Raw genomic sequence first — 21,480 nt, 5'->3', positions numbered from 1 at the left:
AAAACTAGGTGTAGTAAATAACCAGGCCTCACATGTACAAATCACCTGCCTGCATGTGAAGCAGTTTTATTGTATCCATACCTTAGGTCACAGGGTAACTATAGTGATTTTTAACTGGTAATTTTTGACACTATTTATTGGTATTCCAGGGGATTTAGCTTTTCAGTGAGTTTAGTTTTTGGTCCCATGACTTTGGGAGAATATCTCAGACCCTCTGCTGGGGTGGGTGCAAGCACCTCTGCAAGTTCCCCCTGCAAGGGTGACACTGGCACAAGCCTGGAAAGAAGGTGACACCTACAGAGTAGCCCAGGAACCAGAACCTAAGGCCTCCTCTCAGGGAATGTCTTAAGGAAGGGAGAGGAAAATCAGTGAGTCAGTGGAATGCCTTGCTTCCTTGCAAGTGGAAATAAACGTCCTGGGAGCCTCCTGATGGCGAGGAGGGTGAAAATCTCTGTGTGTGCATCCACCACATCATCGGCTGCCTGGATCTGGGCAGCTGCACAGTCCCCTGCCAACACCCCTGCTGCTTAAGCTGCCTTTGACCTCCTGCTTTTCACAGCCCATCTCACAGCCTGGTACAGCTGCACCCCTGCTCCTTGCACCTTCCCAGGGCGACTCCTTTAACACAAGCACCCATCGGACAGCCCCAAACACCCGTGGCTGAGGTCAGGGAACCTTCATCATCCCTCCAGCTGTGAGAGCCCTGGTGTGGCCCCACAAGGCCATCTTCTGCATCCCTGGGGCTCCGGGTCCACACCGTGCCCTACTCCTGCCTCACACCACCTCCTCTGCCACATCTGCGTCACCAGGCCATGGTGTAACATATTGTACTCTTTAGGAAACAAGCTCAGCGCTCCTGGAATTAGAATCTGAGTGACACTGGCTGAATCATAGCCTTTAAAAAAATAGCAGGTTTGGTTTTTTGGGGTTTTTTTTTGTCTGTTTTTCCTGCAGTGGAACAAAGCCGGATTTAAAGGTCTGCTGTGGGTGGATGATTGCAACCCTTGATCCCCAGCCAGAAGCATTACATTACATAAAGAGTTTTTTCTTCATTAGGAATTAATCTGTGCTAACCAACTGTCAGCTGCTGGTAACGACTGTTTATTAACATGCTGCCCTCCCCAGACTAGGGGCATTTAACTGACTTATTACATTAGATGTAATATGAAAATGCACTTATCCATATCCCAGGCATTCACGTGGCACAGCTTTCCGCCTGTCTGCCCGTGCGTGTGCTGGTGCAGGGGAGTGAGGGCAGCCGGGCAGGGCAGGGCAGCGCAGGGCAGGGCCTCAGCCATCCTCCTGCCTCCCTGCTGCCTGGCTGCAGGGTGTAACCTCAGCTCACCAGCAGCTGAGCTGATAAAAGAGACTTGTCTGTGAAAGTCCTGCTTTGGAATATACTGGGAGCATTATTTGCCTCCATGGCAGGAACCAAAGTTTGCAGCAATGCTGTAGGCATGGAAAAGCCCTTCTATGCATTTATGGAATGCACGAGTTCATTGGTGGTTAAGTCATTGGTTTATTCTGCCTGGTGGGATTTTTTTGAATGTTCAAAACTAGTCACTTCTGGGCTACAGGTAATCTTAACAGGTGTTATGGAAAAGCTGGGGATGTTGCTCATGTACACACCAAAAAAAAAAATTCAAATTCCAGTCTCAAATCATGCCACTTCTTTTGCAGAAGGAAATGGTGGATGCAAGCAGGGCTTGTATGCCTTGATAGCAATAGGACAAGGAGAAACAGTTTTAAACTAAGAGACAGTAGTTTTAGATTAGACATTAGGAAGAAATTCTTTCCTGTGAGGGTGGTGAGGCACTGGAGCAGGTTGCCTAGAGAAGTTGTGGATGCCCCAACCCTGGAGATGTTCAAGGCCAGGCTGGATGGGGCTTTGAGTGATCTGGTCTAGTGGAAGGTGTCCCTGACCATGGCAGGGGAGTTGGAACTAGATGATCTTTAAGGTCTCTTGCAACCCAGACCATTCTACAACTGAAGTAAGGCTGTTGTAAGATTTTTCTGTAAACAACCCAGGGGACTCTGAGGAGGATCTCAGACAAAGTGGAGGTCCCTTAGTCCAGGGAAGTGAAGAGCAGAGGAAACATGGGATATATCTGCACAAATTTAGGTACATGAACTTTCCTTCATACCCACAGGGCATAACAGACCTGGCAAGGCAGATTCAGCCGGGCTACCAGTGAATACTTCCTAATTTTGAGGCTGGTTAATCACTGGTAGAAGCTCCCTGGGGAGGCTGTGGCATTGCAGGTTTTTAAGAGAAGCCTGCACAAGCACCTGCCAGAAGTGGTTTAAATGTGGTCAATGATGCCTCCAGGCACAGGAGCATCAGCTGCCTGGTCCTCCCCACAGCCCTGTTTGGCCTGACTGTTGTGGCATCACTTGGCATGGCAGCCTTGTCCTGGTGGTGGGGACGTGCCCCAAGACTATCATTCCTTGGCCAGAAAGATGTTGGTGCTGGAGCTGTGCTGAGCCTTGCTGTGCTGTGCCGGAGACCTGGCACACACTGAGCCCTAGTGCCATGTGTGTGTGCTCTGCCCAAGCACTCAGGGAACCCAGCTCAGCAGCTTCACCCTCCTTATTCTTCCTGACCCTTTACAAAAATTTTTCAGCCTCTTTCTCTCTTCAGCTTGTTTCTGGGTCATTGCTGATCTCCTCTCACAGCCTTATGGAGAGCAGAAACAAGGATCAGGGTAGATACGAGGAGACAGTTGGAGGGGTGTCTGTTTGGCATGTGAAGCCTTTGACTCCATCACCTGCTCTACTGACAGCAGAAGCTCATGAGGCTGGGATGAGAGATGGATGAGGTCCTTGAGGTGTTCAGGGACCTCCAGATTCAGGGAGGCAGCTGGGAAATGGCACCAGGGGCAGTTTAACACCACAGTGCTGAGCCTGGACAGGAAGCTGAGCCTGGAGGCTCATGAGAATTGAACATCATGGCATTCTGCTCCATACAGGCTGAGCCAGGGCCCCAAGACATGCCTTGGAGTGGACATGAAGCTTTGGGGCAGCCTCTGTACTGGAAATGGATGTGCTTGGAAGCAACTGTGAGCATTTTAGAGCTTAGGTGGCAGCTTAGCAGCCATGGGATGGAGAGACTGAGGAATGAAACTCTGGGTCTAAGGCTCATCCTGCGTGTTTGCTTCAGTCCTGGGTGCAGTCCTGGGCAGCCCACAGGTGTTTCTCCTGTGGGAAGCCTCCTGGACCTGCACCCACCATCCAGCTGGGCCATGACACCTCTCCACCATTGTGTGTCATGCATCCACACAGCCTTGACTGAGACCTGAAGTGAGGGTAAGACTCAGACTTCTTTCTGAGGCTGCTTCCTTCTCTGTGAAATCAAACAAATTTTAATTTTTATTATTTTACCAAGCTGTTTTACCACTTCCCAATTAAATAGCTTCAGCTAATTGGATTCATATAGTAAGGAAACCTTACAGAGTTTGTATTTGTGAAGCAGCCTCGATGGTTCCTTCCCTTGGCAGAGCACCAGCACAAAGGTGTTTTGCACTGGAGCTGTTAGTCACTTGTTTTTATGACTTTTGTCACCAGCTGAGACGTGGGAAGAATACTGACATTCTGTAATATTTACGTCAGCTACCAAAGAACTGAGGAGGAGAAAGCACAAATATTACAGCTGTGATTAAAGAAAAGCTGGAGAACCAAGGAGCAGCTAATGGCTTGGCAAAAATACTGCCTTTGGCACAGTCACAAAAATACTTTCATTTTGGGGGGAGGACTTTTTTCCTCTTCTTGCCTCTTTTGCTACTTTTTCCTCTTCTTTAAGGAAGCCGTGTCCTGCTAAGCACTGCTGCATCTGCAGGAGGGTGGGTAAGAGATATGGAGAGCCCTTCAGTGGGAGGCTGAGTGTGGGGAAGGGAAAGCTGATGGGCAGCATTGTTCCTGGACAGCATCACCAGCCAGCTCCAGGCGTTCCTGTACTGGTTAATGAGGTACAGAATCGCACAGAGCTGCTGCCCCAGCCTTACTCTGTGAGTGGTGGTGAAGGCTTATGGCAGCTCAGCATGTGCCATTTCCATTTAGCAGCTCAGTTCAAAATCGAGTTGCATCTCCTGCGTCATTTAGGACATAGAGTGCCCAAGAGCCTGGGACAGACCCCCTGACCCCCAGTAATCAGCAGGGCCTCCCATTTCAGTAATTTCATTTGCTTTCTGTGTCATACACCAGCCCTTCTCCAAACAAAGGAGCCCTTTGAAGCAAGAGCTCCTCCTCCTCTTCCTCTCCTAGGTCACCACTGGGATGAAAGGGAAGTCTGATGTGGGAGGAATCTGACAGGAAGATCCTGCAAACAGACACCACCTTTTCAGACTGAGCACCAGCCTCCCTCATGGATGAAGAGAGAGCCCCCACCTCAGCCCCAGAATAAGAGAAACACTTCTTTCAGTGTGCCACCTTGGGAGCACCTCAGAGACCTTTGGGGCAGGGGCACACTGATCCCATAAAGAAAGTATCTCACAGAGGCACAGAACATGGGCCAAGTCCTGAGGAAAACTCCTTTGTCACCTTGCCTGGGGTGGCAGTTTGCATCCACGGCACCGTCATGGATGGTGGCTGTGGTTAGGGTGATGACCACCTAGGTGGTTAGTGTCTCCAGGTCTGGCCAAGCAGGAGTTTCCTTTCCTCCTCAGAGAGCCTTACAAAGTCCCCCCCAGCACCAGGCTTGAGCACCCAGAAATATGTGTTAGATGTCAAGGCTTCTATCTGGTGCAAATGATAGGATCTTTCTCCTGTGCAGCTCCCTGGAAAGCACCTTGTGTCCCTGCCCAACAGGTGAATAATTCTGCCTTTCCTGTTTTGTGGAACAGCAGCTCTCCCGAAATTCTAGACACAAAATAAGCAGGTTTTTCACTTGGATACTGCTGCAATTACAATCTGTGCAGAGCACTGAAGGTCTCCTCCCATCTGTACCTATAAAAATGTGGTCATTATGCACCTTAATAAGAAAGCTTTAAAATTCCATGGTTGAAATGAATTTGGACCCTAATAGAAATCCAGATAAAATGGAAAGAGCCAGGAGGCTAGAGAGTTTTACAGCTCTAATGTTCTGTCCCTTTTCCCAAAATATATTTGTTCAAGTAATTCAAACTGTCGTTACAATTAACTTGTCCTTTCATTTCTCTCTCTGAATTCCCTCTAAGCTAAACACACAATTTCTTCTATAAATCTGTGTGACAAGTAGAGCAGTAAAATCTTTCCTTCTTTTTTTTCCACATCATTTATATGCATTTTGCATGGGTTGAGTTGCCAGGCATTTCTCCTAAGCTAATTTCTATGGTTGCAAGTGCACATATCCACACTCAGAGACCCCTAAAAGACTTGTGGTATAAGTCCAATTTGGACAACTGGCCAAAAGGAGTCTTCAGCATTTTCTCAAAGGGAGGAAGTCTTAAAAATCAGGTATTATCTGCTAAGGGCTTTGCTTCTTGCTCTGGGCAGTGGGCAATTCAGGGGTGTCCTGATTCCTGGCTGCCTTGCAAATGGAGTGCTGGGGCACACATTCTTGATGTAGCCCCTATCTCTTTAGTGCTGCAGGATGAGCTGGGGGGGGGGGGGTACACCTGGGAGCTGTGCATGTCTCTCTGTGTTGGTGTGGAGGGGACTCTGCCCGTGGCTACCACAGGCACGTGGCACCTGTGTGAAACCCTGACCAAGGACCAGCTAAAAATACACATGGCCAGAACGGAGCCCAAACCTCTGGCCAAAATAGCTACACCACCTGCACTGCACCACCTCTCATGACTACCCTATGGCTGGTGGGGATCCCACCCCTTCTGGCAGAATATAACCTTTTCATGCCCAAATCAAGGAGAGGCACATGGTGATGTGTGATTCCCAGGCAACAAGTGCCTTGGGAAAATTGGATCCCCTCACCTTTGCCTCCACAGCAGGCTCTGCTCAGCCTGGCGGTCACTCCTGTACTTCCACAAGAGCTGGATGCCAAGAGTGGCACCTTTCCCCTGCTTGAGCACAATTTCCCTTCTCTCTTCATCTGAAATGATAATTCCTCTGACCAGGAAAGTAATGACCCTGATACATTATTTCAAATGTCATTTTTGCAAAGTAATTAATCAGCTTAATGTGGGACTGGATTACATTTTAATTTTAATAGTGCTAAATTCTTGCTGTTTTTTAAATAAATTTTCCTGCTCTTTACATTTTAGCAGGGCAGTATCTCACTTAGTTAGGCTGTACCTTGCTGTAATCTCTCCACTGTGGAAACTTGACAGACAATAACCTTTATTCAGTGGTTCGGGCATCAGCCTCACCCATGCACATTTATTTTTGTTCCATAAGTCGGCATTAGGGAGAATAGCTGAGATCTGGTAGCTGGGACCTCGGAGCAGTTTTATCTTCCATTGGGAAGTGTGGAGACAATGTTTTCAAAGGCACACAGCAGGAATTAAATGAAAAGTTCTCATTTGTAGTCAAATGGAGATTGAGATATATACCTGTCGCTTGATCTTTTGAAAATGTGCCATCAATTGTAAAGCAATTATTAAACTTTCTTCAGTGTGGGTTGCAGTTTTCACAAAAGGTCTCCATAGCTTATAACTGTGATTAACAGCTCCCTTTTCCCAAAGAGCTTTGCATACTTCAAAGTACTCGCACGCTTCCACTACATTCCTTCCACCTTTTGAAATGTTTTTTACTTGAAATCAATTACAAATGAGGTGTTTATTCAAATCCTTTGCCCCTGGATATCAACTCATAGATAACAGATTTCCAAACAGAATTAAAATCACATTTTAAAGTTCACACCATGAAATGAACTCTTTTCCACTCTTTCCATCTGTTATTTTATTACCAGGTTTGATTACAACAACCAGCACAGTGGATTGTACCCATTGCACAAGTTTAGCCTCAGCATTGCTTGCATCCTTCTCAACACCTCCTTTTTCAGAAAAAAAAAAAGTAAGAGAACCCATATTTTTTGCCAATACCTCACTTCTTGGCCCTTGGCTGACAATAAGAGCTTTTCTCCATTCAATGTAGTAAGTTTTCTGGGCATAATAAACGGTAATTTACATACAATATATTACAATTTCACATATGGACACTATTTAACGTAGGTACATATCCCAGTGTCTTCGTTTGTTATAGATTATGCCTGCATACACATTATACATCTGTGCACATAGATATATAGTTACTTTTTCTCAAAGACATGATTTGGTCAGAAGTAAAAGTAAAATGGAGCCAGACCTAGAATGAGCAGAGCTGGCATTTTCTCTCATTCCAATTGGACCAGGTTGTGCAGAGAAGGCATTTTCATCAGTGACCTCAATTTGCCCAAATCTCCTGTGCACTTCTGAAAATCCTGTCCTTCAGTAGGTTCATTGTCCGTCTGCTCAGTGCCTCCCAGGATTGGGTTGTATCCATCAAACAGCATTCAGAGCCCAGCTTCAGGCACTCCCTCTCAAAACGTTGGTTGGATCTGGCAACTGGAAGTTAGACAGTGCTCATGGAGTCTCTTGTAATCCAGGTGAAATCAAAGGTGAAATACATTGTCAATACCATACTTCAAATATTTGCTCTATCTTCATGCCTAGCCACTCTTCTCTGAATAAACAGAAAAATACAATTCATAATGCTGACTGAAGGAGAACTCTTGGCTTTATTTGCATCTATACTTTTCATTTTAATTAATAATAAGCTTAAGTAGTGCCTAAGATAGAGGAGGGATTTTTTTGCTCTAGTGGAAAAATACCCTCTTGATAGTTTTATAGGCTGATAAAAGCAGACGTCAATATCAGTTATGTACACATGCAAATAAAATAACAGTAAGGTATCCTCTCCAAAAGATGCTTATTAGGCTTTAAAACTACAGGGAATGCTAGTACAAAGATGGTAGGACCTAAAGGATGTCTTTGCCATCACATAACTTCTAAGGGAACAGGAGGTGTAATAAAAAGAAATGGCAAAGTAAAGCACTAGGACTTCCTGGGTTTTGTGTGCCAGGAGGCATTATTCATCAACAGCCCTCACTTTTTGGCTATTTGTCTACATTTATCCCTGGTTTAATGTCATTATAATGCAGGGGAGTTGTAATAGCATCATAAGGCAGGAGAGATACCTGCTTTCTGCCAGCTGGACTGGTTCCGAGGATGCATTTAAGAACTCACTGGTAAGTAATACAAAATTGGATTCCCACTGGGTAACCTGCTCAGAAATCATAAGCATGCCCCCCACACATGCTAACTAAGCACATTAAGCCCCTCGGCACCTTATGAGGTAGGTAAATCCTAGTGCTCCTCGCTTTCTAGATGGAGGAGCTGAGGCACTGAGAGGTTAAATGGCATGTGCCATGGGTAATGCTGAAAGACTGGCAAAACAGGGGAGCACAGGAACCAAATTTCTCACTCCCTGAATTTTCTGGTGACTTCATAGTGCAGTTCTGCTTCCTTTCCCCAGCAAAGGTCCCTTTGCTTCACTGTTCTGCTGCCAGCTGGGACATTGTCTCCTGTTTTACACTCAAAACTGCTAATGCTGAAGAACACACTCTTATGCCCAGGCTTTAACATCTCAAAAAATGAGTGATCTATTTCTTTCATATTTTTTGTGTCTTTCTTGTAGTGATCTCCGCCTGCCAACGTGAGAAGTATCCACGTTTCAACTGCAGGAGCAATGAGTGGTAAATGCACTGAGCTGGTGGTGGCTCAGGAGACAGTGACAGGCTGGGCAATCCTGCCCCTCATATACTGTCCTTCCTCTTCTTGCCAGCAATTTCAGGGCTGTGTTTTCTTACTTCCATGACCAGACAGAACTCCATTCATGTCAGTTATTAACATGGCTGATTAAAGGGAAACGTAGTTGTTAATTTTAGCTTCTCTCATCAATTTTGTTTCCACTAAATCGGTGCCATCATCAGCTTGACTTAGGCAGTAATATTTCTTAGGCAGTAATATTTGAGGCACAAGGGAAAATCTGGGTATTGTTGACAGCCAAGAGTTGACATTTCTCTGCCACCTTCTACGTCCCCTGAGATTTAGGATGTAAGAATTCCTGCTATGGTTAAGAAGAAAATTTCATGTGCCAACAAATACTTACAGTTACATCAGTATTCTTTGTTTGCTTTTTCTTTTTTCTAACCTCAGTCCTGGCACTTCAAGCTCAGCCCCCACTGCTCAGTTTCAGCTTGGTAAACAAGTGTTTTGATGTACATAATCTCCACGACAGCCAAAAACTCATGGTGTTTTCTTAAAATAAGGAGCACAAAAACTTGAGCATCGCTGTCTTGTTGGTGTCGTGCTTCTACATTTGGGTTTTGCTGTCAGCATTGTTAGCAAAGAGAAGGGAGATATCACGGGATAGGAGAAGAACTGCCAAGCACGTAAGTTTGTTACAATGCTGTGCAGCAGCTTCAAAGGACTTACACAGACCTTGGACCAACAGTATTACTCTTGGCCATTTAATCTCTGACATGCCTCTGTTTCTGCAGAGAGGTTCTGGCAGACATATACCCCTTTTGATCCCAAATGCCTGAACAGAAGGGCATTGTGTTGACTGGGAGAGGCACATTGGGATGTACAGTTTGTCTGTGGACTGCACTTTGTAATCTAGAAAAAAAGCCTGCTGACTCAGACATACCACCTGTGCTCTGTAACCAGCCCAGCTGATCCTGGCCAGTCAGCTGTCCTAATGGTACTGATGAAGGTCCTATCCAGAGAGAAAGCAGAATCCGTACCCTTAAAGGAGGTGTTCTTCAGAAAACAATGGAAAAAAAATTACATTTGTATGCCAAAGAAAAAACAAAAGAATTTGCTCAAAAGCAGAGATTTTGTAAAAGGAAATGCTCATTCAGTTTCCTTACAGGAGCTGCACTGTCCAGACCTCCCCATGCAAGTTGCATTTATTTAATTCCTTACAGCTCACATGAGCACTGTCTTTGGTTGTCCATTGCACAGCAGGCACCACCAGCGTGGCCAGCCCCAAACGAGCATCCAGCACATTTGGGTGTATGGTGGACACGTATTTTCAAGTATGAGAAATGGCATGTGTCATAAAGCAAACGGGAGCAGGGGTGTGGGTTGGAAATCAACCAGCACAGCAACTTCCTCCATGAGGTCTGTGCATGGAATTGCCTTCTGGAGGATGTGTCCTCCCCTTTACCCTTTGAAGAAGCAATAAAATAATCAGGTTTCTGGCTTTGTGTCCAGATCAGACAAAAAAAATACCAACAAAAGAGTGGTTTGTAGCCATCTTCTGATTCAGTCACTGGTGTGCCAGCATGCTTAGCTAAAGACAGACCAATATATCAAATTAAAAACTATGTAGGTGCCTGGGAATATTAATCTTGAATATTTATCAATTGCATGAGTGTTCTGGATGATGCGCAAGCCCACATAGCCCCTCAGGCCTCTCTTCCTTGATGAATTAGATTCATTGCTCATAGCTAAATGCACAACCACCTTTTCTGGTTTTTCTTCTTCTGGTACCATCTGGTTTCTTGTATATCCTGCCAGGCTGTTGGCATCAGATTCACTGTAGTTTCCATCCAGCATCATAGTTTTCGAGTGAGGTATTCCACATGAACATGAAAACTAGGGACATAAGCAAGAAATACAGCTGAATATTGGAAAAACACGTCAGCAACAGAAATTATGCCTTTCTATTAACAGACAGATGTAAACAGTGGAGTTCAAAATTTTGATTGAGATATTTTAAATTTCTCTTTGAACAAAAAAGTCACTTTTTTTTTCTTGTTTTCAAAAGGAAGAAACAGGGTTTATCTCCACTGCTTGGACGAGCAGCTTCAGAAAAGATTAGAACAATGCTTTAGCAGACATATAGTCTAAGCAAAAGATTTTCTTAGCTAGCTGTTGTTCAGGCTTACTGTCTTGAGGTTCCTTATTTTTCATTCTTTGTTTTTATAAATATTCATGGACAAGATGCAGTTTAATCTGTGGAAATGGCTTATCCAGTACATGTTATGGGAAGAAAAGGGCCAAGTTCTGGTTTCACAGATACACATTTTCTTCATAAATCTGATTTTAAACCAAGCAGAGGACCAGATAAAAGCATAATGTAAAATACCAGCTCTGTTGGAGCTAACATCAAAACTTTCATTGGCTTCAGCAGCACTAGCATGCATCCCACAAAAAAATCCAATGAATACATATAGAATTTTGAATAGGAAATGCAGTCTTCTATCATTCAAAACCTTCAAAACCTTTTCCTGTCCCAGCAATATCGATTATGTATTTATGCACAATGAAAATGGACTCCAAAACCTCCTTCTGCTAGGAGCTCCTGTCTCTGATTTCCCACAGACCAATTTCCTCACCTAGTAATACTTTGCACCCTCCACCAACTTTGTTGTGTGAGTTTTCCAAGAACTTGTTTTCAAGGATATGTTCAGCTAAAGCAAATGTATATATCTGAATATATATATATATATGTGTGTGTGTAAAAATGTATATAACATCAATATGTAATATTCAGGATGCCATTGGAAAACACTACAGTCAAGGCTTTTCCTTCAAATTATTTAAACAACAGGACACATTGCTTATTGAAAACCTTAAAATCAACTTAAGGATTGTTTTCTATGTTCTTGACATAACCAAAAGATTTGGTATCAGCAGGTTATGTTCAGAAAAACATGGCAAGTTAGTGGCCCACTTACTTTACTTTTTTTGAGCACTCCGTGAGTACAATTGAACATCAATTGGATTTTAAGACATATTTTATTCTAGGCACACACACTTAAAAAACCACACACCCCAAAACCAACATAACCAAACCAAAACAGAACAAAACCAGAGTGAAGCTCCCCGAAAAGGACTGTCATGATTTAATCCCAGCTGGCATCTAAGCATCATGCAGTCACTCACTCAACCCACCCTCCCCACTGAACTCCGGAGGGTTGTGGAGGAGAATCAGAAGTAAAACTTGTAGATTGAGATAAGAACAGTTTAATAACTGAAATGTGTTCTGTGGAATATCCCTTTGGCTAGTTTGGGTCACCTGTTCTGGTCATGTTCCCTCCCAACTTTTTTTGTTTGCCTCCTCACTGGCAGAGCATAAGACACAAAAACATCCTTGACACAGGACAAACACAACTTAGCAACAACATCAGTGTGTTACATTATCCTCACACTGAATTCAAAACACAGCACTGTACCAGCTACTGAAAAGACACTAATCCTATGCCAGCCAAAACCAGAATAATACCAAACAACAAAAAAACCACAGGGAAGAGTTACACATCAGGTTCTTTATCAGGAACTTACAGGTCCAGGAGATGGTGGCTGAGCGTGAGGGACAGCAGTTGCAATAACAAGCTAATTGCTGCAGGACTCAGCAGAGAAAGCAATTCTGCAGATTTACTGTCAGCCCCCAGGTCAAATTACAGTTCCCATGGCTTCATGCACACATGATGACAGCCACCTCTATGGACAAGAGAGCCTGACGAGCTAGAAACCCACCTCCACAGATCCTAAAATTACACTCATCCTCACATAGGCACGTACCCACAGAGGTGCACTACATAATTTCACCCTGCAGAAATTTTAGCCTATGTCCACAGCAATAATTCAAAGACTGCCAAAGAGCCTCTTTGGGCATGGGAATGCAGCTGACAGTACATTTAGAGTGTCAGAAATGTCTCTGGCCTGGATTTTGTGCAGCCCAGCTGATGCCTTAGGATTTCAGCTTTTATATTTTTCATATCCTGTAATTCGTTAGTGTATAATTCTAAACTCCATGTAGCCTGTTAGCTACAGTTCTCCCATTTTGGTCAGACAAAACAATTTCTCTCTAAGTCTAAAACTCAAGGACACCTTACTGTCTCAGGCCCTGAGATATGTAAACAAAAGTGAGTTGGGGGGGAGCAAACCTGGGGTAAATGACTTCATTACCTGAAGCTGTAATTGGAGGATTAACCCCTGATATGCAAATGGACCAAACTTATAAAAGTGAAAACCTGTGACCTGTTGTTCATTTTAGGTGTAGCCCCGGGGGGCTTTGACGGCCCTAACGTACCTGAAAGCCTTTCAATAAATATAACTGCTTTTTACTCTCTTAATTTTGTCTAGCCTCTGTAGCCTTACATAGTCCCAACAAGGCATCATAGCAAGCTCTGAAAAATTTCCAGGTATGGGCTGGGAATAAGCATAGGGCCACAGACCTTTTGACACAGGCATTTCACAGCAGCTCCTGTAACCTTGAGGAAGAGAAGGCTTCGTTTTAGACACTGCATCCCTTTGTCCCTGGCACACTGAATTTCTTAATGTAGACATAACACAGCTCTCCTCTGGGTAGTCTTACATGTTCGTGCTGGACTTTTTAGATCTTTCATAGGGGAGTAGCACTGGCTGACAAGATCTACATTTACTGTGAGAAATGTCTCTTCTGCTTCTTCAAGAGCTTCCTCCTCAAATAATGCTCTTTATTATCTCTGTTCCCATTTCCCTACTGAGGAATAATATCGTCACACATTGAAGACTGGGTACAATATTTTCCCTGTTGTAGTAAAAAGGCATTTGCTGAATACAGAATTCAGTGTACAAAACTCAGTAAAGGGCAGATTTATGATATAAATAACAAGTTACACCATCACTGGATGTGGGAAAACATTCCGGAAAACATTCCAGAAAACTTAGCAGAAAATTAACAAACCCTCTCAAGTTCATTTCATCCCTCTAGTAGAGTTAAAAACAAAGGAGAAGAGTTTTCATCTTTAAAAAAAACCATACAGGTTTATTCTAGGCAAGTCAGACCTAGCAAGGATGTTTCTTGTTATTTCCCATGACCTGCCAAGACACTGTATTCTTTGGACTTGGGAAGCCTGAGCATGGCTGGCTAAAATGCCACAGATCACTGCTCACATGCAGCAAGTCAGACACACTGGAGTCGCTGTGCTTGCACAGAGCATCTCTGCCTTGTGTTGCAGAGAATTGCTGGGCCCCAGGTGGGGACTAGGAAGGGCATAGATAAATTAAGAATCTCGGGACCTGTTCAAGTAGCTTTCCAGAATCATAATGCTGTTGAGAAGGCCTTGAAGAGAGGTAAAATCTCATCACAGAAGTCTGGTAAATTTATCCAATTGTTTTTTTAAGTATATCTAATTATATTCTTTTACAGTATGTCAACTGGGAAAGGTGCTGGAATGTTATGTGGCTTGTGCTGCTCTTCAAGAAAGTCATAGGAAGAAGAGGAAGGGAAGAGAAGGACATGCAAAACCAAAAGAGTAGTTCAGAGAGGGAAATAGCATGCTTAAATTGTATCAAAGATGATGTCTGCATTGGCATTTCCAACAAGCTTGTACAAATTTCTCCAGGAGTCAAAGACAGTAGGTTACCAATATTACCAGTAGACTAATGCGGTGTGTTCCTACTGGGAAGAAAGAAACTGTAAAACATGGTGATGTCCTGGGTGCATGGGGACTGAAAAAATTTGGTCCCAAGCCTTAGTGTTCAAAAGGAGATGGTGCTTTGTGTAATCACAAAGAAGAAGGGCTTACAGGTCTGTAAGATACTTCAGGCTGGAAAGGACTTCAGGAGATCTCTAGTCCTATGTCCTGCTCCCAGCAGGGCCAAGCTGCTCAGGACTGTCTCTGGTCAGGTCTTGAAACACTCTAGGGATGCAGGATAAGACCTTTCATGGTACATTAAAAAGTACAAGCATAAGCTTGGCTGAGCATTGTTTGTGCTTGGTAATGGGCAACACCTCCACTATTACATCCATTAAATCCAGTTCCCACAGTAAAGCTGCCTATAGAGAGAGGAAATTAATTTGCTCCAAATAACCCCTTTAGCTTACTAAACAGGAATCGTGGCAGCTGCAGTGAAGATTTTCTACTTTCCCGTCTTGCCATTCCCTCGCAGTTCCAGGCTGCACTCTTTTCCAGTTCAGATCACACTCTCCTTTCTGATGTTTCTATGAAGATCCATAAGATCGAATCCTGTTTTTCTGTGTTAGTAATTCAGCCTGAGGTGGAGCAGTCTAAACAGACCCAATTACACATATGGTTGTCAGTGTTTTCCCATTAACAGACAGTCAATATAAAGACCAGATCAGCTGTAAGGAAAAAAAAAGAATAAATGGATGAACAAAAGTTTTTCTCACCTTCTCCCGCAGTTTCCTCTCCTTCCGCTCTTGCACCGTTGTCAGGTAATTCACAGCCGCGTATTCCAGCACCGAGAGGAACACAAACACAAAACTGACCCACAGGTAAATATCCACTGCTTTGATGTAGGAAACACGAGGCATGGAGGCATTCACCCCAGTGATGATGGTGGACATGGTCAGCACAGTGGTTATCCCTGAAAGGAACCAAGAGAAAGAAATGTTATTGACTGATACAGTCCATAAAGTTTTTTTGTTTTTAGAAAAGCAGAAATTACAGTCTACATGATGATCTAAAAGATGTTCAATATGAAATAAATGTGCATTAAGTATCTGTTCTGCCAGTGCAGAACTGCTCCCCTGCCTACATTTTTGTGCTCATGATGGGTTGAGTTTTGAGGAGTAATGGAGCAGTCAACATTTTGCATTTAACAAACAGCATTTAACTCCTTCCTGAACCTCGAGGGTTTAAACACAATGCTGTTAAAACACATTTTTAACACACCTAATCCTAAGGTCAGGTCTGCTAAGACCAGTGGAGACAAGGACTCCTGTTTCCTAGCTGTACCAATCTGTGTTACAGCTTCATTTTTAAGACCACAGCACTTTCTGTCCTGAGCTACAGAAAAGTGAGGAAGACAGCTTAGTGATGAATGACTTAAAGTGCAAGTTATACATTATATTAATCATCAGATAATACCACCATTTGCTTGCACAATAACTTTAACCATCAAAATGAACAGTTCCCTTTCCTGCCAAAACTTTCATGTTCAAAGTTTTCACACAGCCATGGTTTGTTGCAGTTGTTCTCACCCAAAGAGACTCTGGCAGGAACTGCTCGTCGGTCGATCCAGAAGGACACCCAGGACAACATGACCATGAGAGTGGCAGGGAAGTAGGTTTGGAGCAAGAAGAAAAAGATGTGTCGACGTAAAGTGAAATTTATATAGAGTCGATTGTACCAACCTTTGAGAGAGGAGGAAAGCCAGAATCAGTGAGAACAGCCTGGACAGTAGGCACAGAGACAAGATCTTTCTTTTGTTCTTTTATTTTTAAGACTAGTAAAACAAGAAACTGAGCTTTCAAACAGACTCTGAAGACTACATTTCAGTGACATTATCTCTCACAAGCAGTTAATGCAGCATTAGATTTAGCAATAGTAGGAAATCGGAAAAGGTCAATACCCGTGCTACTGTAGAAAGCCAGTCTTGATGTGGTGTGGAATTTTTGTATCAAAAACTGAGATAAAGAAATTTTTTCATCAGTTTTCAGAGATTCATTGCCATTTTTCCAATACAGCATCAGATCTTCATCAGTGTAAGCATCTTAGGAAAAGAAGAAATACAATGTGATGTGACTTTATCTTAGAGGTTCAACAAAAGTTAATACATCCAGTCTTTGGCATGAACTAATGGCACAAATAAGTTTGCCAACAGCAAGGGAGTTCAAAAGATCTTCTCATATAATGTACCATGACAACAACAAAAATCCAGGTCATCCTGATTCAAGAAAACAAATCCTCTTTTCGCTCATCATTGAAATGACAGCTAGAATGGCACTCCTCTGAACATCACAGACCAAAAATAGATAACAGCTCAGGAAATAATCATGGGTAAAACACCTTAATTTAGAGGAAGGAGGAAGCATGGACACTTCAAACTATCTTAGAATGATAAAAGCAAAGAGGACTGGTGAGAAGCAAGAGCCCAGAAATATGTTAAAAGTGTAAAGAAAAACTTAGAGAATTTGTACACTAACAGGAACAGGGAATGAGAAGAGGGTTATCAAGATGGTCAGGGACTGGAGCACATGGCTTAAGACAAGAGGCTGGGGGAGCAGGGCTTGTTCTCTTGGGAGAAGAGCAGTCTGTTGTGGGGTCCTGTCATGCAGAAGGTGGCAGAAGCCTTTTCCCAGACACTTTGACAAAATGGAGAACGAAAGGACGAGAGGCAAGGGATGCAAGTCTCAGCAAAGGATTGTTCCCAAGCAAGTAAAAGGAAACATTTTCAGGATCAGGGCTGTCAAATATTTGAGCAAGTTGCAGAGAAAAGTTGTGGACACAGCCCCAAGCAACCCATCATAAAGAGCTCCCTGCTCTCAGGAGAGTATTTGGGCAGCTGATCTCAAGGTCAATGAAAATTATCCTCTGATTCTGATTCTGGCTTTTTGCAGAGGAACATTCAGTTAAACAGCTGGAAGGACCTCAAAACAACTGGATACTAGTCTTGCCATACAATGGAGAAGGTCTACAAAAACCCTTACTGTTCACATTACTTTCTCCACAGAACAACTCCTTCCCAAAGAAGCTGAGCCCAGATCACAGTGTTTGCAGAATCAGGATTATGACATAGGACACTTTCCTTGCAAATTCCTGTCTTGCAGCATAAGGGCTAGATACACAATACTGCTGAGTCAATAGAAGGACTCCTAGTAACTCTGATGAACTATTTTTTCAGGCTCTAAAACAGACAGTATTCTGAAATGTGTCCAATGAAATGTCTGTGCAGCCAGCCTTGGAGCACATCTAGCTACAAACACAGATACAACATACAGCTTTCCAGCTCCAGAGAACATGTCTGAGAGTCCAGGGGGAAGCGGCTGAAGTCCATGTTGCACATTGCTGTCACTGTGACCCTAGAAATTGAAAACAAGAAAAGCTGGTTTCTATGAGGAGCAATCAAGCAAGAATGTTATTGCAGATAATTATTCTGCAGCTTTAAAGCCAGCAATCATGCACGACGTAAGCAAAAAATCCACAGGAAAATGCCTACCAATTCTCCAAGTTCAAGCCAGAGGGATTATACACAGAAACTCCAAAGAAAAATATAATCTCAATATCTAGCCAGGAATTAAAGTGCTGTCTTGGGCATTACTTTTATACTAATGTCAGTACAGATATTTCCACTATGTTTAATATCCAACTATTTGCCTACAAGACTACAATGTAAAGTAACTTCACCATTTACATTTGAAAATTCCCTTATGTGCAGTTTGATTAAGGTTTCCTCATTTTCCCTATTGCTCAGTTCGCTCCATAGTCACCCCCAGAATGACCCAAGCCTAAGGAATATGACCACCCTTATTGCAAGCTACAAAATTCGTCCAGTACATACATGATTAAGGCAAACGCAGTTTCTTACAGCACTCAATAAACTCTTTTAATCTGAGGGGTGTATTTCCGGGGCAGGGGTTGTAAAATGGGTGCAGCTGGTTTTCAGCAAGTGAGATTTGCTTCTGTTAAGTTTGTGTCTTAGCTAAAGGGCTGCAGCAATCACAGCTCTGGTTTTTAAACTAGTCCAGTTGTGCACAACCTTACATAAGAAATTTTCCAGTGGATCAGTGAACTTTCTCTTGCAGACAGATTTGCAGTGGAGCTCTCGATTTAGGAGGGGCAAATCAGCTGTGACTCATCATTTCAGAGGCCAACTTATGTTGGCTGTGAACATTTTCTGGATTCTTGCAGATGTCGATGAAGAACTTTTCCTCTGTTCCAGGGAGTGTGATCCAAATCCTACCCTGACCTACGCACTCATCACCTCTGAAAGGCACATGCTGTTCATTTTGACTATAAACCAGAGCAAAATTTTGCCATATTTGCAAAATTTAAAGAATGTTTTTGGGGATACACTCCAGAAGGTATCCTGCAAAAATGACCTCCCCTAACTGTGTGTAGCATTTAAGCATTGTATAACTCAGTCTCATTAAAATGTGTTATTTTCTTTCCTTGGCATCACCTGTGGCACAACCTGTGGTCAATAAGAGTTTGTTAGTCAGGGACAGCACAGAAACTTGCCTCATCAATATGATATTCCTCAATTAAGAGTGCAGTGTCCAGGTGGCTTTGAATGCCCAAGGCACAAAACAGGAATGAAATGTTCCTCAGTCCAGTGTCAATCCCATGCAGACATCTCAAGATATCTGAGGGCATTTCCAGCACCACAGGACACTCATGTTTTTTCAGCTGGATATTGTTCTGAGTGCTCTAAAGAACCACCAGGCTCAAATGCTATTGAGATTTTCTTTCTCCTTGGATTTTACCTATCAAATGATCAATTTGAGTCTTGTGCAATCAGCTGTGGCTTACTCACAGACTTGTCTCTTTTGCGTAACATTAAAAAGTCACATCACCTCCTCAACAGATCACAGAATCAAACTTTATAGACAACCTTTCCTAGTTTTTGAAAATCATTTTACCATAGCTGAAGCGAATAAGTTCCAGAAAGATCCTAGAACAGAAATCCTTGGCTACAAAGCATTCAAAGGTCACTGTACACTTAGAGCATGCTTTCTGTCCTGAGGAAATATCCTTTTGTTTGGGCTCTTGAGCTTTTCTCCTCTGTCACTGTGTTTTTCTCCGCTTCTCTTTTTTCATTCGTCTGAAGGAAATTAAATCTGCTGGGATGCTGATGTGAGCAGCCATAAAGGCAGCCTGGTTCGAAGGAGAAACTACTGAGCAAAAAACCTGTCTGCTGAAAAATATGGACAGAGGTCTGCCAAGCCTACCAGCCTGGGAACAAGACAAATCCTTGAGAAGCACAGCCAGCCTCTTTGACATGCAGATAGGGTACCTAGAAACTGGAGACATCCTGAAATAACATCAATAACTGCCAAAAAAAGTTATTTTAAAGGCAATTGATTGTCAGAAAAGGTAAGAAATTATATTGAAAATAAAAAAGGGTCTGAGAGAGCAGAAAACCTCATTATCTATTGACCATCACAGGTGAAAACCAGAAATTACCAGCATCTACTGCCTGTTCATAGTGGTGGCATCCTACACCCTCTTATCTCTCTGGATATAAGGAGGATATAATTTTTATCCAAAATGAAGCCTTCCTCTGAGAACTTCCCATACTACACATACTTTTCTGTTCCTTAGAAGGTTGAATTCAGCGCATGAACTTTCTACCATCTCTTGGACACCCACCAAGGACACCTGGCTGACTCCACACCCTATGACTCAGAGCATCTCTGAAATGAGATTCTGCTGTCTCACTGGTCCCCTCTGAGCCCACTTTGGAGTCTGTTTCAGTTTTCCCTTCCATCTGTTGGATGATTTGGATCACTTGGTGGTATCTCTATGCACCCACACAAGCAACCTGTCCTAAGTGTACCTGAGGGTATATTGTGGACGAGTTGCTCCACCAATGCTAAGTAACCTGTAACAGTGTATAACCTGGTTAGTTAATGGCTGTTGCCACATAATTGATGGATGCTAAATTATTGACTGCTGATAGTAATTTGCAATAGCATGATATGTATATATAGTCACTTTATTAATCACAGGCATAGTTGCCAGTGGTGATTTTGTGGTAGTTTACTGGCTAGTGGTGATTTTTGTGGTATTTTTGATAATCTGTAATAAGGTAGAGAAGTTTAGAGGATTAAGTCTCCGTGTCCTTGTGTATTACAGAATCCTGCAAATCCACAGTCATGGTCTGGGTATACCTGCAGGATGGATAACTGTCCAGGTTATGACAGACATCCCTCAGGATTCTTCTGGCCAACAAATCTACTAGAAAACCAGGATGTCTTTAATACTGCCATTTCAGCTTCAATAAACTTAAACGCTTACATCAACAGGAAAGCACCACAACTACAAAAAAAAAAAAAATTCTAGACAAACAAGAAGGAAAATAGGATAATTATAGAGGTCACCATCTGGTACATCAGCAGCTTCCAGTTTAATCACACACTGACCCTGGGATGAACACTTCAGCTTGACTAAGCCCTGCACTGACTGCAAAGAGTTGGGGCCATGCTTCCCCCTGGCTTCCCCCAGCATGGTTTCTCAGAGTTTCCTGCAAAGCATTTTGCACTGGACATTGTGGAAACAGAGCACCAGCAGCGGGAGTAGCAGGATTGGCAGTAGCAATCCTGGCGATCACCAAAGTCAAGCCTAGAGCAAAACTGGCAGCAAAGCCCCAGGGGATGCTCAGGGGCAGCAGGGCTGCTCCCTCACCTCATGCTGTAGAGGACATGCCCATCAGGGAACACTCGCAGCATGATGTTGTCTGTGGTGGTATCATGAATGAAGGATCTCTTGGAATGCACGAAGAAGACATCAGGGACCCAGATCTTCTTCACCAGCCTGCCGTCGAAGGTCCTGCTCTTGTTATTGGTGCTGGAAAATGAGAGACGCTCATCCTTCCAGTAGTGCCTTAAGTACAAGGTCATAGTGAAATCCTTCAAAAAAGGGAAGAGAACCAAGAAAAGGAAGAGAGGGGTCTGTCAGTGCTGGGCTCTACAACTAGAACACATCAGAAAGAAAACTCACTCCCAGCAGATAGATGAAATCTCTCCGCTCTCAGCTCCTGATTCTTTCCTAGGTCAATGCTCTCTGTGAATAGATTTTCCTGACAAAATAATTTCAGCCAAAAC

At 43.3% G+C, this 21,480-nt stretch overlaps 1 protein-coding gene across 2 annotated transcripts in view; it reads right to left on the bottom strand.

The window, feature by feature from the left end:
• Positions 1-6,693: 6,693 nt before the first annotated feature.
• The window catches only part of LOC104692323 (gamma-aminobutyric acid type A receptor subunit rho2), a 35,761-nt gene continuing 20,974 nt past the window's right edge, over positions 6,694-21,480 (bottom strand). Inside the window, exons 4-10 of one of the 2 annotated variants that reach the window (XM_019285991.3) lie at positions 21,062-21,285; positions 17,654-17,736; positions 16,287-16,427; positions 15,916-16,068; positions 15,103-15,299; positions 10,443-10,574; positions 6,694-7,475 (exon numbers count right to left, since the gene is read on the bottom strand). In XM_019285991.3, coding sequence (XP_019141536.1) covers positions 7,437-7,475; positions 10,443-10,574; positions 15,103-15,299; positions 15,916-16,068; positions 16,287-16,427; positions 17,654-17,736; positions 21,062-21,285 — 969 coding nt within the window. In that variant the 3' untranslated portion in view covers positions 6,694-7,436. Of the gene's footprint in view, positions 10,575-15,102; positions 15,300-15,915; positions 16,069-16,286; positions 16,428-17,653; positions 17,737-21,061; positions 21,286-21,480 lie in introns of both variants that reach the window. The other variant, XM_010404305.4, reaches the window with a different exon arrangement.

The sequence above is a fragment of the Corvus cornix genome, chromosome 3 (assembly GCF_000738735.6).
Source record: "Corvus cornix cornix isolate S_Up_H32 chromosome 3, ASM73873v5, whole genome shotgun sequence".
In the NCBI taxonomy this organism is placed as follows: Eukaryota; Metazoa; Chordata; class Aves; order Passeriformes; family Corvidae; genus Corvus; species Corvus cornix.
Note: the sequence above shows the minus strand (reverse complement) of the source record. Positions and strands in the feature narration are given on the sequence as shown.